General features: G+C 34.3%; 1 protein-coding gene across 2 annotated transcripts in view; it reads left to right on the top strand.

Annotated features, from left to right (window-relative positions):
- Positions 1–15,366, top strand: part of LOC127860111 (protein C-ets-1-like) — a 73,646-nt gene extending 58,280 nt beyond the window's left edge. For both annotated transcript variants that reach the window (XM_052397925.1, XM_052397926.1), the window contains 7 exons: positions 6,045–6,170; positions 8,092–8,292; positions 8,919–9,026; positions 9,503–9,577; positions 11,254–11,436; positions 11,984–12,280; positions 12,699–15,366. In XM_052397925.1, coding sequence (XP_052253885.1) covers positions 6,045–6,170; positions 8,092–8,292; positions 8,919–9,026; positions 9,503–9,577; positions 11,254–11,436; positions 11,984–12,280; positions 12,699–13,042 — 1,334 coding nt within the window. In that variant the 3' untranslated portion in view covers positions 13,043–15,366. The remainder of the gene's footprint in view (positions 1–6,044; positions 6,171–8,091; positions 8,293–8,918; positions 9,027–9,502; positions 9,578–11,253; positions 11,437–11,983; positions 12,281–12,698) is intronic.
- The last annotated feature ends 3,942 nt before the right edge of the window (positions 15,367–19,308 follow it).

The following is a 19,308-nucleotide window of genomic DNA, read 5'->3' as shown; positions in this document are numbered from 1 at the left end:
TCAGCCCTTAAAAGGCTACCTTACTAACAAAACTCCTGAATTTGTTTGATAAAATATGAGCCACTCTCTGGGAATAAAGGGCTAAATGTGTGTGCGCAAAGTTGTGTCCCAGATTAGCCTGTGCAGTCCACACAGCCTTATCAGAAACGACTCTTTCTGCATTTATGGTAGTTTTTGTTTGAAGGAAGCCTATTCTTAGCAAAATTCAGTTTAGGCGGAAGCTGTTGTTCCTGATTAAGCTGTGATGACTGCACAGGCTAGTCTGGAAGGACACTTAACGCACAGGCATTAACCCGTAACCTCTTAGATACGTATTTTGACGCATTTGTAGTCCCTTAAAAAAATTAATTTAATTAAAGACCTTTCTGACTAGATTTGAGTTTTAAAGGCTTCAATTCAAACCCTTAGATACTGATGAGCAGCAAACAGCATACTCACAGGCTGTTCTGGTTTTATGCTGTTTGCACATAGCCATTTTCACTTTGCTTCTGGAAAAGGATAAGCCCTGCTCCCACCAGAGCACTTTGTTAATGAGAAAAATCAGTTATGACGACTTTAAGTGATTTGATAATGTTAACTAAATGTTAAACATAATGTACTGTTATAATATATACTTTAAAACTTTTTTTCATCTATTAATAAGTATTTTGTTGCATGATTGTTGATGCTGAAAAAATGTATCCATGAATTGTAAAACATAATAGCAGAATAATATTTATATCTTTATACATGATTATGGTCTGTTTTCTTAGTTTTGTACTACTGCAAGGTTTATATCTAATGTTTGTAGGTATGGATGGCCAGCTAAATCTTTGAACTGGACATTAACCTGCATCAATCTGTTGAAACCAGTGTTGTGTCCCAGAGTATGATTTATCTATTTGCTCTAATTCAAAGTCACATTTATTTGGCAAAATTTGGAGGTACTGTGTGGTGAGGGTAAGGTGCAAATTATCTGAACTGTCTCAAACACTTTCCAGACATTTTGTCACCCTGAACAGAATGGTTGATAATGCCTTATGGGAGATTATACTAATGGGTGGGGTACAGCATTGGATGACAAGGATGACACTGCAATCCAGACAGTGCTGATTGACCAATCATCAGTCAGCAATTGGGATGGATAGGTTTTGATTGGCTCCTGATTGTGGGCTGAAAATAGTAATTAATGTCATGATGTTGTAAGCATGTTTTATTGATTAATTATATTTGTACATTTTATATTAAAAGTTAAGACTTTGTTATTAATCAATAAAGTATTGATATATGAAGCAATCTACTATATATTATTATGTTATTCATTATTATTATCAACAAATTTATTAAATTGATATCTTAATTTTCATAAAACCTGATTTCAAAAGTTATCTTTATTTGCCTGGGTCTGCTAAATTTCTCAAGAGTCTCAACTAGTGTTGAAGGAAATTTTGTCAAACGAACAATATGTATTTTCGACACTTGTCACCATGTTTACGAAAATAACTTACATCATTTTTACAGAAGCACAAATACAATAAGCATGTTTATAAATGGAGAACAGGCCGTGGAGAAATGTGTTTTGTTTTGTAATGTTTCGCTTCAACATGATGTTTCTAAGGTGTCTTCAGATTTTGTGTGTGATCTGTTTGCAGCGTTACCTGTTATCGTTACCGGTTCAGGGAATTCAACAAGGCAATTAAAAAATTAACAGCGCATGTAGTTTTGTATCTTTATTAATTACAACGTTGCTTTTAGGGGAAAAGGGTAAAAGTACAAAATGCTAGCAGCTGTTGATAGGAGTCTTAAAAATAATCTTTAAAAAAATAGATATACAAATAGCTTAATTTAGGTGAAAAGGTATTGACATCATCTTCCTCTCTCTCTTGATGATGTTTATGAAAGTTATCAAATTAATTGTGTGTGTGTGTGTGTGTGAATTTGAAGACATTTAGATGAGTGTTAGTTTATTATAATTATAAGGTAAAAGAGCACTGGAATTTTACAATTTGAACAAACTTATGATTCTCAATATTTGTGTCAGTGTTTGTTGTTTCTCCATTTGGGGAATGGGGCTGTGGTCCTTCCTTCAGAGTGGAAAAAATCACGTTGTTATGACTAATATTTGAAAATTGTTGTTGTGTTTTTTTATCCTAAAAAAATGAGAATAAAGATGTGTTCAATATTATATTTACTTAAGTTAAACTTATGGAGCTGAATAGGAAAATGAACTTAATGTTACAACAAAAATTATTTATTTTATTTATTAAACAAAAACTGTGGGAGACATTAAATTGGAAATTTTAGGCAGTCATTTTGTAAAATATATATTTTTTTTGAGATTGCAAATGGGGCCCAATTTCATCCCCAAATTTGACCAAAAAACAACCATTGAATCTGAGCAAAAAACTAAAATCTTTCCCCAAACACAGAAGAAAGCCAGTGAATAGATCTGCCCCTTGCGAAGATGTCAGTATTAAGGTTCACCCTGGGTTATTAGCGGCAGAAGCGCTAGAATCAACACCAGTTATGTGACTTTATACAATGGAAAGTCCCACCTAGCTGCAGTGACACTTGACAATTCTGCCCCAGTACCATTGGTGTTATCTCTGCAAATAACTGCTTAAGCTTTCGTGTACTTTGGCCTCTACCCCTAATCCTAAACAATCGCAAGGCAGGGCTCCATAGTGGGGCTTAAAGGGCGGATTACTGGGGCTATTTGTACTTGTAAATTGGCACATGTGACAATATGTGAGTGTTGATGTAACAGCTCCACAGTAAGATGGTCATTATTGATAAAGAAAAGCAAATAATGGGCCCTCTAAATCCCATTTCATATTGATAAGTCAATGATACTTATTTTTACTTTCTTTGTTGGATTGCTGTTTGTTTATTGATGCTCCACTCAGATGAATGGAGGTCCCATTAAGAGAGAGTCAGTGATTACTTATGTTCATTAAATGTTAAATCCCAATGTTTATGCAAGACTAATTTAGAGGTAAGAGATTACATAAGGGTCTTGGTCATTTAATGTCTTGAAAATATAATAGTAAACCAATGATATTTTACGCAAAAAAAAATAAAAGGCCATTTTTTAAAAACATGTTTCAAAAAGCCACTATTTTGTCCATTTTGTTGTTATTTTTCCATAAAATTCTTTTTTTGCTGGCTTATTATAGCGAAAGAAATTTTATAAACATGTAACATGTTTAAGCATATGAAACAGTACTAATTTAATTGAAAAATTGAGTATTCTATATAAATGCTTTCTTTGTTATGCTTTTTCCAGTTCAAATATCTGAAGTGAATTTAACTTCTTAATGAGTTTGTAAATTGTTGTTCAATTGCTTTTATATTATTTTTTTGACAACGTGGATACAAATCTCCTGTTATATATAAGAAGTGTTTGTTTCAAATAAAGCCTTAAGATTGCTTTGAGAGATGACAAAAAAAAAATTGTAGCTTTATTTACATAAATATATTTTTTAAATGTCGATAAATGTTGAATATATTTTTTTTATGAGATTTTTCAATTGGAATAATCTTGCAGCAGAAAGCCCATGAGTGGCTATGTAGTTGTTTACCTTAAGAATATCAATGCTGCGTCATAAAACTGGAATATTTGGTTGAGATTTTCTTGTATTTCAGTTTACTGGTTATTTTAGAATACATTATTTTTTATCTGCTACTTCTATCTTCATAAATAATGCAAAAAATGAAATTTCACCCCTCCTTGGTTTGGTCTTCTAACATACATTGTTCCTAGAATAAGCATCACAAAAAGGTGTAGAAGCAATAATATTATTTTACTTATTTACTTAACTCTTTCAGTGCTGGAACCAAATTTTGAAGGCCTTTGCAAACAGTTTGGATCCAGACGAGACGCCACAGAATGTGGCGTCTCATCAGGATCCAAACTGTTTGCTATTCTGATAGTAATCTTTGAAAAAAAAATGAAGAAAATGCTAATTTTAGAATTTCAGCAGACGAAACTTTAGCAGACAACAAATTTCCCAGCATGCAAAGGGTTAAACACATTTTGATTGTTGAGCAACTAAAAAATGCACCATGATTCCCATAAGAGTTAAAAAATAGAATCATTTTGATTTTTTGTGAAAGTTATAAATTAATTATTTTAAACTTAATACACTTAAATATAAAAATTAAATCAATTATAAAGAGCACAACTTTACAATGTAATATAGCTTAAACCTGTTAGAAAATAATTATATTAGCTTTTTAAAGAGTTTGTACAACCTTATCCATGTGTAATATTTAGTATGTTGCATTAAGTATATTATTTATTTTGATGCAGTATTTTCTTTAAATATTGTAGTGAATAAAAATATATTGAATTGTTAAAAAAGATATTGTCATAGTTAAAGGTGTGCTCATATTTCACAAGTACAGTTTTGATTAATACTTGAAATAACATAATTAAAAAACTTCTTCACAGTTTGTTCTGCACTATTCATAAAGTTGTTTGATGACTAATGACAATGCAAGATTATCACCAGGGGTTAATTACCACTAATTACATGGTGCCATTGTTGGTTTTATCAATCAACCTTTGATTAAATGGAGACACCTCTAGGTGTTACAGAAAAACAAGAACAGTAACTCTTTAGGTGTCACCATTTTCTGTCCCTTGATTGGCCCCTATTGTAGGGGTCATAATCCTTACTCAAATATCTCTCAACTGTTAGGATTAATTTCTATAAACCCCATATATAGGATGTTTCAACCATGGGAAAGTTATCAGTATTGCTGTATTTGCAGATGAGAGTGCATTAGAAATTGAAATATTAGTGTGGATTTTTGAGATTTTTGATAATAACTTCTATTTATTGTGTATTGTGAAAGCCTCCAATGAATTTAAGCTAGTTAACATATTTATGTGTGCATAAACTTTTATCTTAGTTATTTGTATCATTGATACACTAGTAAAAATTACAGACTTAAGAGGTTACATACAATGTATGTGCCTCACCAGAACATTCAGTAGTGCCAAATTTGAGATATCTTTGTCAGCTTTATCAGTCTTTCAAAATGGTGCTATTTGATGATTCAGAAGATTTTTTGCGGGCAAGCAAACCAGTTACTCCAAAGTTCAAGTCATGTGTCCCTGGCTCAGTTGCTATAGCGATGCCGTCATGTCGACTCGCAAATGGACTAAATTATGTGAAACCGAGAGCTTCAGCCATGCTGGAATTCGAGCCTGAGACTAAGCTATCGTGCGACCCGATGTTCGCGGATTTCATCGAGCGTGACCCGAGAGTCAGCCTAGATGAGCAAACTGACATTCTGACAGCAGTAAACAAACCCAGACGGGCAGAAAAAAGGAAACGAGAAGAGGACTTTGAGGATGACTTTTTGGTTCGACCCAACCCCAGTAAACGTCCAGTATCACGGCATCTGCTGCCCAGCGAAGAATTATACATGCATGGTTTCGGGTCACATCTAGCCAGACAATGTGGATCCCGGACAGCCAGTGTTAGTGGTGGAGTACAGATGCCCGTTGTTTCGGGATACCAGCAGAATTCTCAAGCACCCTACGTGAAACAGAAAACTGAGCCATCAAGCTCATCATGTCGTGTGACTGCTGGCAGGAATAGGAGGGGTCAGCGGGGCCATGAGGCCCTTATCCACTGGCAGTGGCAGAAATCCTTCATGCCCATGGTGCCTCTGCCTATGCCCCAGTACAGTCTGTATGACATCATATTCAGTGGTAGGGACACTCCTAGGCTATTATTTATTGTATTTCAGAATAGTAACTTAGATCTGACCGAACAATCAAAGCAAAACTTTTTAAGGATGCTTCACTGTAGCTCATTCTGCAACAATCTCTCTTCAGTCATCAGGCATCACATTAGGTGATAGTTTACAATAGTAGTTTTGATCTTTTCAGATGAATATTGCACACTGTTTGTTTCAGGGAGACACTAGTTGAGTTCCCCTTCTGAAGCTAAAAGAAAGGCAACAGAACAAAATATTCTCCGCATGCCTATTCTCACAGTTAAATGATAACAATGCCGATATTCATGCATCACTGCTGTTTCTATTTATAGATGTGTCGTCTGGCACAGCGCAGGTGCCCCCCCTCACGCCAGGAACCACTCAGAAGATGTCACAGGCCCTCCTCGAGTCCTTCAAGAGTTTTGAGAAGGACCAACACAGGCTCGGAATTCCGAGAGGTAAGCGAGAAATTCAAATTTTAATTTTCTTGAATAAAAGAGATGCGCTATTCACATGTTAACTTTTGCTTGGAAAAAAAATAGTCAGAAAATTTTCAATTTAGCTTAAGGCTTTTCCCAGAGTCTTACTGAAATGTTTTTCATCACTTTAAACACAGCACCAAGTTTGCTGGTCAGTTCCCAGCTTGTGTACATTTGTCTCACACAATGTGTGAAGGGGTCCAGTAATTGGTTTCCTAAGTAACATGTGTGACTCTAGCCCGATGTTAACCTTTTTGTGAATGTTTGCTGCCCTTGATAATGGCAGCTTATTATAAACTGGACATGAGAGCATCCCACAGTAGATATGAGAAGAGAGCCCTACAATTATAGACCTGTCATCAAGTGTATTTAAAGTTGCAAATTTCTCATATCAGACGAATCTTCCCTAACATTTTATAGCTCGTTTCTTGAATATAGAATTATGTAGAATTTATGCAAATCATGCCATTTTAAATGTGATACAAGTTTACAGTTACTTGGTACTAAAAAGTGGACATCATAAAATTTATGCGGACATTTCATATTGGTAGGTTTAAATTTCAACTGGCTTTTGGTTCTTTGGCAGTAATGATCCACTCGAGACCAGAATTAATTTGCTAACATGCTTTTTGTGCTGTTATGATCTGGCTTCCGAATTGCATTCAACAATTTTGATTGGTTCGGTGGTCATTAAAAATAAAATTAAAAAGGAATTCTCTTGATTGGAAATAGAGAAGACTTTGTAAAGAGGTATTATAGCATTTGGAGTCTTTATTAAAATGCTATATAGTGGTTATAGATTCCCTTTGAGAGTGTTGGCTACATTGTTACACCATTGATGCTCCGCCATGATTCCACACTGATGGTCGTGATTAATTTGTGTTCACCTGATACCTCCAATTAAGGCGCGATTGGTTTGAAGGAAAATAGCTACCACTGATTATGAAATAATGACAGGATAATAATATTTTACGAAGATTAAATAGAAATCTTGTGGTTTGGCTCAATTGCGCAGTGTATTATAACCTGGTTTGTAAAGTTGAAGTTTTCCACAAGGAATTCGAGAATATTGACAAAAACTCCTCTGTGAATCATTAATCCTGATAAATGAGCATTGTGGAATCCATGGAGAATAGCATTTTAATATTAATATTAATGCTTGCTTGAATTGGATAAATAGGCTTTGTTGGTTTTTTTTATGATAATTTTTTTGCCACAAATATGCTACCATATTATCCAAATGATGTCATGATGAAGTGCTCACGGATATATTTTCAACTTGTGTCACTTCGTTATTATTATGTAATTAAGTGGAACCCATATTGGATGATTTAGATAAATATAGTGTGACACTTTGTGCTTTTTTACGCATTAGTTGTTTGAAAGTATGAAAATAAATTGATTTTATTATTTTGTAAATTTATTTCAACAGGTGAATAATATATTATGTGCAGATTTATTTGTAAATTTTGCAAAGTAGATATAAAAATCATTGATAAATTGTAAAACAGTTAACAGAACACATTGGATCTTTTATTCAGAACAATAAAGGATTTCAAACTTTAGACATTACAATACACCTTCTTTAAAGAAGTCAAGTTTCATGTAAGAATAAAATACAAGAAACTGGATAATATGAAAAAATAATTATGCCTCGTTTTGGGAAAACAGGGTTAAACACATATGTGTTCCACTTTTATGAATTTTTAAAAAGGAAGTCTCTTTTTGCAAAAAACCATTTAAGGTGGAAAGTGTCATCCCTGATTAGCATGGGCAGACTGCTTAGGCTTATCTAGGATGAACCTTTACGCAAATAAATATATCCATGTTTTCTCAGAGTGATGCTGCATTTATTTTGCCTTGCTCCTCACACTGCTCATCTTCTCTCTTTCTCACACAGACCCGATGCATTGGGACGAGACACAGGTCTCCCAGTGGCTGCACTGGGCCATACAGGAGTTCACTCTGGAAGGAGTCAACGTCGGGAACTTTGCGATGCGCGGACGCGAACTCTGCAAGATGGAGAAGGAAAAGTTTCTGAAACTCGCCCCCCCATTTATGGGCGACATACTTTGGGAGCACCTCGACATATTGCAGAAAGGTGAGAGGCTGATGCTATTGGCATCAATGTTTTTGTTGCATTGGTTGTTTTTGAATTGTTGATGTTTTGGCAACTGTGTCTAGATCAGAGGCGACGTTACTAAGTGTTTTGGAGTTTTGTTTAAGAACTTGTTGTATGTTATCTATAGATGTTTGTTTAAAATAACAAAATGATTTTAATTTTAGTAGGGTAATGGACAAAACCAAAATTGTAGATTTTTTAGTACTATATTTTAATTATAATAAATATAAATATTATTGTAAATTTGTTCTAAATTTATGCTATAATCAATTGTATAAATTAATTATCCAGAAAACTAATATTTATAACATCATGGTTCTGGCATAATCTGCTACATTATGTTGCATCATCAATGATATTGCAATTATTACTAATGTCCTACTAATGTCGACACGTGAAATCAGTTCTAGTTAAGAAAGTCACTTGTATGTTTGTTATTCTTAGACACAGTTTCACGTATGGTGTTTGTTGACACAGTCTCATGTATGTCTGTTGTTTATTGACACAGTTTCATGTATGTCTGTTGTTTGTTGACACAGTTTCATGTACGTCTCTTGTTTGTTAACACAGTCTCATGTATGTCTGTTGTTTGCTGTTGTTTGTAGACATGCTGCAAGAGCGAAGTTCTCTGTGTAATGTCCCACCCACATATAGCGAGCCTGTTTGCATGCCGGAGTTTAGTTGTCACGATGACCCACACGTATTTAACCAAGGTATTTAGTCAGGATCTTGCTTGTACATGAAAGTAATTCATTTTGTACTTAGGTTCTGATTCTAGCTATTTCTAAGTTACTAATAATACTTATCAAACACCTTTCAATTGAAATCAATTCAAGTTAAAGATGAAAAAAATAAATAAAATGAAGTACTCTGAATTTAAATATTAATATTTACTGCTATTTCATTTGTTTTAAATTCAAGAAATACAAATTATTGACTGCTTGTGTCCTTAACAATTTTTTTTGGAAACATTGTAAGAATTATTGTTAGACAATTGGGAATTATTCCATGAAATATACATTGAATGCATAATAGTTGTATCTATGTAGTTATTTATCGGTTGATTTACGTTCCATTTGTATGCCTGCTTGCTCATGCATAGTTGCATGTTTTCATATACCTTACAAATAATTTCTGCCTTCAGTATAAGATTTAGATAGTGTAATAATAAGTGTTTTTTATCCTATAGGTTACACAAGTTCCCCGGAGCAGCTCTCTCCGCCTGTACAAAACACTCCACAGGTCCCTTTCTTAGACAACAAATGTGAGTAACGGAAGTGCTTGCGTTTTCTTTCATTTATTGGATGTTAAAAAGACTTAACTTTTTTTTTTCGGACTTGGCAGATCAGTGAAGATGTTAAAAACCAGAAAGTTTAACAATTCTATAAATTATGACTCGAAATGCTGACAGCACAGATTTGTGTATATGGTTGTTCTTATTCCATGATACATGTACACTTCTCCCAAAAAAAACATACGATTGTTCCAGATTAATTTTTATGCCCATGGCCATATTTTTGCATAATTATAAAAGCATAAATTATTCAGATTTCTGAAATACGACATGTTTTTAAGAAACTTATGTTAATTTGTAATCATGTATATGTATATGAATTTCCGTTCTTTTAAGAAACGAAATATAATCTCCTGACTGTAAAAAAAGCGTAACATCTTAAATCAGATAAGATTATTCCATTTCCTCTGGTAGACTGAGGTTACTTCAATTATAAAACATAGTTGCTGCTAAGATGACATACTGATGGGGTTTGAAGAACTTAAAATGTTAACATATGAAATTTGACAGATCATGCATTTCTGTCCTCCTTTTTTCGGGCGAATCTTTTTGTGTGTGTTGACTTTGTTCTTCTTGGGTCAGAAACTGACTGTATTTTAAGACGTCATATATTTTTTATTCCCCCCGGATCGAATGATCGGGGGTATATTGTTTTTGGCCTGTCTGTCATTCTGTCTGTCATTCTGTCCCAAACCTTTAACCTTGGTCATAACTTTTGCAATATTGAAGATAGCAACTTGATACTTGGCATGCATGTGTATCTCATGGAGCTGCACATTTTGAGTGGTGAAAGGTCAAGGTCATCTTTCAAGATCAAAGGTTAAATATATGGCTTCAAAGCAGCGCAATAGGGGGCATTGTGTTTCTGACAAACACATCTCTTGTTTATTCTTATATTGCTATCAATCTTTTTGGTCAACTTGGTTTTCTCTTAGGTCAAAAACTGAATGTTTTTGAGGACATTATAAGATGAAATAGAATGAAGTTAAACAAAATGCTGAAATTACGAGGGTTCATGCGGACTTCACAACAGCAAAAATAAAACAAATCACAAGAGCAAATGCAAAAATAGTGATTTTAAATAAATAAAGCATATAGAAACAACTTAATAATTAAATGTTCCTAGAATTTTTATCTGAATAAATAACACAAAAAAACAACAAATGTTTTTAACTTTATAATAATTATTTAAACAAAAACAACTTTATTTGTAAATAACTAATATTAAAAATAAAAAAATAAATAAAAAAAAGACTAACAAAAGATAACAACTGCATGTAGTAACGAATAAGAACATTCTTTTTCAAGCTAATAATAAATAAAAAACTTAATAATTCACTTGATGACAAATGTGAAAAACAAAAAATAATTTTTAATTAATCCATTTACCTAGCGTCTAGAAAAAAGGCCTTGGCAAACAGCGAAGACCCAGATGAGACGCCGCATGATGCGGCGTCTCATCAGGGTCTGCGCTGTTTGCTTAAAGGAATTTTTGTAAGAAATATTTTAAATATAGAAATAAATATTCTAGACATCCCTAATTTTGGAGATAAATTGATCCAATTTAGAAGGATGGGAGAGTGCACAAGGCATAAATGGGTTAATTTAGAAAGTTTGTAGCTAAAATGTTGTGTTGTTGTCTGCAGGTCAGTTCCAGATGTCCGACTCCCTACAGGCCCTCAACGACCTGTCCCCAACGTACGAGGACAAGTACCACAGTCTGGAGGACGTACAACAGGGCGGCTATGGAGACCAGAGTCCCACTGACTTCTACTCCATGCTTCCTGAGCAGAAGTACCGGCCACAACCGATGAAGAACATGTGCAGAGGTGTGTACCGTCTCCAAGTTTAAATATTAACATACATCATGCCTTGTTAAGAAACTATGTAGTTAATACTTTACAGTGATGATTAAGTGGTGATTTAGTGAGAATGATGACATGGTTTTGGAGGTGTAAGCGATCAGATCACGGGTTCAATTCCCAGATTTTCTTGATTTCTCACAAATACACACCAAGAACAGGTTCTAACCAGGAAATGGGCTCAAGATTGCCTCAATAAGCCTTTCATTTTTGATGCAATCAAGGTGAAAAGATTTAAACTAAAATGAAAAATCATGTTGTTTATTCAGAAAAATCAAAGTTATAATAAGAGGATAGCTATTTATTTTTTGTGCAATAACGCATTATATGATCACTGGAAATAGAGACAACAGATCACTTGTGCAAACACAAAGATCATCTCTCTTTTCCTGTTTTTCCTTTGTAAATAAATGAATCTAAAAAATTGAATTAATTTTTCATTATTAAAATGTATCTTTTTTCACATCACACGACATCGTATCACGAGATGTATAATTGCTGTCCATGTTCACAGGTCAGCAGTACATGCCACCAGACGCACACCCCAACCCTCTCATGGACGGCTACTTTGACCCCCAGCCCCAGTACCCGCCCCAGATGGTGCCCAGCGTGAAGGCCGAGCTGCCCTGGTCACAGGGGGACTATCCAGGTTGCCATGGTGACATGACCCCTGGTTGGTCCCTACCAACTGATCTCAGAACCCCAGGGATGCCCCGCCTGCCCTACCACCCCCTGCAGGGTCTAGGGGACATGGGACTGCAGGGCGAGGGGAAGCCCATGATTCAGGCTGCAGCTCTGGCAGGCTATTCGGGTATGTCTAATGTCTCATTAGTATTTCTTTAAAACTTAATGGTCTTTTTTTCTAGTTTTATCTTGTCCTCATAAAAATGTGACCTTGCATTCATGATGCATGGATACATTTTTGTTTTCTTGTGTGAAGATTTTGTGGTTGCTGAGATTAACCCATTTATGCCTAGCGTCTAGAAAAAAGGCCTTAGCAAACAGCGTAGACCCAGATGAGATGCCGCTGGATGCAGCGTCTCATCAGAGTCTGCGCTGTTTGCTTAAAGGAATTTCTGTAAGAAATATTATAAATATAGAAATAAATATACTAGACATCCCTAATTTAGGAAATAAATTGATCCAATTTAGAAGGATGGGAGAGTCCACTAGGCATTAATGGGTTAATATGACAGTTTGTCTCATGCCTTGCTATGTCTCTGTTGCAGGCAGTGGACCCATTCAGTTATGGCAGTTCCTGCTCGAACAGCTCACAGACAAGACGTGCCAACACTTCATCAGCTGGACAGGGGACGGCTGGGAATTCAAGCTCTCAGACCCAGATGAGGTGGCACGTCGCTGGGGCATCAGAAAAAACAAACCCAAAATGAACTATGAGAAACTGAGCCGCGGTCTAAGGTACTATTATGATAAAAATATCATTCACAAGACGGCCGGGAAGCGGTATGTGTACAGATTTGTATGTGATCTCCAGAGCCTGCTAGGTTACACGCCCGAGGAATTGTGGGAGGCGTGTGATATCAAGCCCCAGAAGGACAAGGAAGACGAGTGATCGGGGTCGTCAAGACGCTTGATTGGCGGGGCCGGTGTTTCTATAAATAGACGGTTTATTGAAGAGGTGGTGTTTGATCATGCACGTAATCTTGAGAATGCTTATGAGCAGACAGCATGGCGTGTTTGGGCATGTTTCTTGAGCATGTGTGCTGATCGATGAGTCTTGCAAGCTTCTCAGTAACACTGATGGCAAATCTGATGAGAATCAGTAGACGCTGTTTAGAGCAAAGAGACATCTGTAAAGAACTAAGAGATCATATGTTCTTTGCGCAAACGAAAGGCTCTATGGCGAAAACACATGTACAGTTTTAGCTACATTTCACTGTAGCAAGAAAAAATATAAATGTGATACTCTGATTGTATTATATGAACAATATATACTATTTTTGTACTATTATTTTTAGCTCACCTGAGCATAGCATGCTAATGTTAGATTTTGTGATGGCTTTTTGTCAGTGTATGACGTTCATCCGTTGTGTTTCGTCAACATTTAACTTGTGAACACTATAGAGGCAACGTTCAGTACTCATTCATTAAATTTAGTCTGAACATTTATCCCAATGATATTTCAACTGAGTTTGAAATTGGGTTGTGATGCAAAAAACTAGGTCACTTGGTCAAAATAAAAAAATGAAAAGCTTGTTAACAATGTAGAAGTCATTTTTTTTTACCAATCCTCATGAAACTAGTTAAGAACATTTTTTGTAATGATATCTTTGTCCAGTTCCAAAATGGTTTTGGTCCGTTCAAAAACATGGCTTACAACAGTTTTGCTCTTTTATTTCTCAGGTGAGCAACCAAGGGCTTTTGTCCCACTTAATTGTAAATCTTGTTTGATACGAAAGCGGACTTGAGTGAAGGTTGACTGCTGTACAATTTTCAGAAGTTGTATACGTATGGAATCACATACGGTATGTTGATTGTTGTTAGCCTACTGAATCTTGGTAGTCAAATATCATGACAAAAAGATATGTTGTTCTGGTTATATGTCCTCTCAATTGTTTTGAAATCTTTTGTGTGAGACCTTGAATATAGTCCTAATTTGGTATTTTGCCTATTTCGGTATGTTTGTCAATGCCAAAGGAAATGAAACAGGATGCAATGTTCATTTCAAATTCATCAGGAAATACCACATAACAATGACGGACAGCTAATGGTGGTATAAACAGCCTGGCATCTTGTAGTGCCAGTACAGTTTGTTTTATGAAGGGAATGATTGGTTTCAGTAAGTGTGGAATATAAAATGTTTTCCAAAAAAAAAATATGTGTGCCTTTTGAATGCGCATTTCATGTTGCCCGTTTTTATAAAGTTATGCCATTATGGATGAAAAATCTGTATTGTTTCCCTTTGGATTTAATGTGAATGTGCCTTTGTGTTCAATAAGTGCTCTTAGAGTTAATACTCTGACTGGAAATGTGTTCATCAAATGTTTGTTGTTGTTTTTTTGTTTGATTTTTCATTTCATATGTGTACATTATAATGTTTACATTTTTATTTACTGGGACTTAATTGGATTATGCCAGATCAAGGAATAAATATTTTAGTGCTTTGTTAGAGGTTAATTAAAATGTCTGTAATTTATTGTGTTTGTGAAAAGGCTTGTATATTATGTAAATAGAAATTTAATTATTGCAAAAACTTAAATGCTCTTTTACCATCACACTTACATTAGACATTAAAAATATTTTAATAAAGCAACTTGAGTATTTATTTTATTTATATGATTTATTGGAACTTGCCTATGATAAGTGGAAACTGTACAAGTTTGGAATGTATTGAATTTACTTAAAGATAATTACACGTTTCCTACACATAGGAATAGTTGAACCTACCTTCAACTAAGAATAGGTACACCTTTCCTAAAACTATTTTTACAGGGAGTTCGCATTCGAGAAAAAGTGAAATAAATGTAACGCCTTTATTTTGTTACTTTTTATTCATTTTATAAATAAAAACTAAAGCCATTGTTGTGAATGTGCCTTTTATAATCATGAGTGAGCTATGCACAGACTAATATGTCTCGCAACTTATTACCGGTGATATTTGATGGCTTAATATAGAAAATTGTGCATGTCACTCAGTTTCAGAGGTAAAAAGAACAAAACAAATATAGTATGTGAATGGTGGTGGTGTAAAACTTACCGGGTATAATTGTGTGAACAATGTTTTTTTTCAACCCTTTTTCATGTTAAGACTGCATTACCAGAAAATGTAACAAAAATTGTTTCGTTCATTGAAATGATGACAGATCACATGCCATATTAGACCAAAGTATTTTATTGTAAACAATGCTTTTTTTCTCAGTCTTTTCAATTAGGGCCTTATTAGTCGTATTTATAGCAATTTCAGGGAATTTTAAGTCTTTGTCTTTACAATCAACAGGAGAAACTATAAGTTGAGCATTTTGAAAAAACATTAAATAATGACAAAGTAATAATCTCAGCTTGCTCAGCATGTTTTCACCTGATGTTGAATGGTTTGAGGTCATTCAGAAATAACAAATGTTAGGTTTAACCTCTATGGGCTAAACACATGTTGATTTTTCTGTTATTTGGATTTGTTAAATTTTCTGTCAGTTTGATATTGAATATCTGTTCACTAAATTTAGATCACTGGAAGTCAACTCGTGTAGATTTTTCAATGGCTTAAAAGAAGCAATTTGTTGATCCAGCGTTAAGTAAGATTATTACAATAAATGACAGAACTCCAAGAGAAAGTGCCCAAACCAAAGATCAAAAACATTTAACACAATTTTTATATTTTCAACTCATTTTTATAATATTTTTTCTGTTCTCTGTTCTTTTCTTTATAAAATCTTCCATCAACCATTTATATATGCAATCTCATATAACCATGTGTTCGTTTATTTGATACAATCTTTATAATTTTGAGTTTTGTTGATATATTTTTATTATTTTTTGTTATATGTAAACAGAAGAAAAAGTCACTCATAATGTGTGTTCATTTCATGCATCTATACAGAGCATTGTTATTTGACCTATTTGTTTGTTTTCAAGTTAAATGTTAATATGTGTTCCAATATGTGTTCATTTATATGTGTTTTTAACAACATTTTTACATACATTTGTGTTTATTTTTTCCGTACTGAAAATGGTAACAAAAATCTAGTCGGATCGTTTTAGGTACTAGCAAATGTTTTATTACCTTTTTTTCATTAATATAAAAGTATAATTGAAAAATAATCAGTCTTTTTTAAGATCCTTTTTTCCAATAAAAAACGAAAATACTATATTTAAAGCAAACAAGTATATTTAAATTGCTTTATAAGACATTATTGATTATTGAGTATGGAGAAGATTATTATAGTATATTTTATTGATAAAATGTTCGCTGTATCAAAAGACAAAGTATATAGATAATAATCAAATATATTCAGCTTAGACAGAAACTTTAGATTGTAAAAAGTATATCTTTGAATTCTAATTCAGCAGAATTCTATTTTGAAAATGTATGTGTATGCTTTTAAATGTTACATTTTTAAACATACCCACAAAAAATTTTCTGACCTAATATTCCTGTTAGTGTTAATTGATGACTGATTTGACATTTTGTTCTACTTGTTTTGACAAATTATTTTAATTTTGGGAAATGTATGACTTTAATTGTTTGAAAGTTGTGCAGTTTTTCACACAAGTGTCACATGTTTAATTACATGTATTAAAATTCGCTTCACATGGTACACCATGTATCTTGTATAATATCCTAAAGTATCACTATTGAGCCATGATCTTGGAACACGGGGGTTAAATGCATGCGCTTCAAGAGTCGTCCCAGATTTGGCTGTGAAGTATGCACAGACAAATCAGGGATGACACTTTTTGCCTAGAATGGATTTTTTGCTAAAAACATATTTCATTTAAACAAAAATATCATGGAAGCAGAAAGTTTTGTCCCTGGTCCCTGATAAGCCTGTGCTTACTCTCAAGGCTAATCTGGGACTACATTTAACACACATTAAGCCATCTGGGACTACATTTAACACACATTAAGCCATCTGGGACTACATTTAACACACATTAAGCCATCTGGGACTACATTTAACACACATTAAGCCATCTGGGACTACATTTAACACACATTAAGCCATCTGGGACTACATTTAACACACATTAAGCCATCTGGGACTACATTTAACACACATTAAGCCATCTGGGACTACATTTAACACACATTAAGCCATCTGGGACTACATTTAACACACATTAAGCCATCTGGGACTACATATAACACACATTAAGCCATATGGGACTACATTTAACACACATTAAGCCATCTGGGACTACATTTAACACACATTAAGCCTCCTGGGACTACATTTAACACACATTAAGCCATCTGGGACTACATTTAACACACAATAAGCCATCTGGGACTACATTTAACACACATTAAGCCATCTGGGACTACATTTAACACATATTAAGCCATCTGGGACTACATTTAATACACATTAAGCCATCTGGGACTACATTTAACACACATTAAGCCATCTGGGACTACATATAACACACATTAAGCCATATGGGACTACATTTAACACACATTAAGCCATCTGGGACTACATTTAACACACATTAAGCCTCCTGGGACTACATTTAACACACATTAAGCCATCTGGGACTACATTTACACACATTAAGCCATCTGGGACTACATTTAACACACATTAAGCCATCTGGGACTACATTTAACACACATTAAGCCATCTGGGACTACATTTAACACACATTAAGCCATCTGGGACTACATATAACACACATTAAGCCATCTGGGACTACATTTAACACACATTAAGCCTCGTTTTCCCAAACAGGTTCTCATTTGTTTTTATCATTTGTTTATGCCACTTGGATTCATAGTCAAGCATTTTTTATCATCTTGATTCAGTATTGTTTATTGTTCTACACAAAACATCGTTGTTTATTTGCCCCATGGATGTATATGACTGACAACTGAAAGCTAACATTTTTTCAATGTTTATAAATCAGTATTTTGTTTTTCTGATGTTACTCACACAGTTGAATTCTACTATATAAGATGTAGACTATAGAAATATATGTGACAGAAATATGTCAAATAAAATATATAAAACTCTGAGAAACTTGTTGTTTGTTAGCTTTGGTTTTGTTTTACTTGTCCGTCCATTTGTATGTACATATGCACCAAAAATATCAGGCAATTTACAAATTACTCGCCGCCAATTATCATCATACAGAGACCGCATTTCTGTTCATAACATGTGTCCCCAACCCCACCGTTCTCAATCGACATTGTGTTGAAGATCTAGCTAGGTTCACTGCTTCCTAGATGTTAAATAATTTTAAAGATCTAGATTCACTGCTTCCTCAAAGTGAAATTGTGTTATAGATCCAGATTCACTGCTTCCTCTATGTGAAGTTGTATTTAAGATCTAAATTCACTGCTTCCTAGATGTGAAAAAAGTGTTATAGATCTAGTTTCACGGCTCCCTCAACGTGAACTTGTGTTGAAGATTTAGGTTCATTGCTTGCTAGATGTGAACATGTGGAAAAGTGCTTGTTGCAATGTTTGCTCAATGTTGAAACACGTAAAAGAGCTTGATTCACAAAACACGAGTTATTTGCCGCGAGTAATTAGAAATAAGTATACTCATAAACCACCCTGGATGTGATAGTATTATGCATTTAACAGAACGTTTCGTATTTAAAATTAAGTGACCATGCTTAAAGGGACCTTTTCACAGATATATATATATATATATATATATATATATATATATATATATATATATATATATATATATATATATATATATATATATATCTTTACGTACTAGGCTCAATTTCGTATGAGGGTCACATGCGTCCAAAAGAAGGCATTCAAGCTAAAGCTTCTTAAAAAATGTGTATCACTCCTAGAGGTCACACTGTTGTCCCAATCTTTATAAAATGAATGGTCATGTTAACAATATCTAGGCTGAGCTCCGGGTCACGTACCTTCCAAACAGTAGGTCACTTGGTCAATTCTTAGAAAAAGCTTGTGTATCACTCTAAAAGCCACAGTTGTTACTTTATCACGATGAAACTTGCTTGGTCAGAATGTTTATCTTAACGTTATCTATGCCAAGTTAAAATCTGGGTCATAAGCATCTTAAACTAGGTCACTACATAGAATCTTATAATGACCGTGTTACCACTCTAGAGACAACATTTTTGCGAGTGGGTATGGTGTCCGCCTAGAGATCGGGAGGTCACGGATGCGAG

Source organism: Dreissena polymorpha, chromosome 15 (genome assembly GCF_020536995.1).
Source record: "Dreissena polymorpha isolate Duluth1 chromosome 15, UMN_Dpol_1.0, whole genome shotgun sequence".
In the NCBI taxonomy this organism is placed as follows: domain Eukaryota; kingdom Metazoa; phylum Mollusca; class Bivalvia; order Myida; family Dreissenidae; genus Dreissena; species Dreissena polymorpha.
The sequence above is the reverse complement of the archived record's forward strand: the minus strand, read 5'-3'. Positions and strand labels throughout refer to the sequence as shown.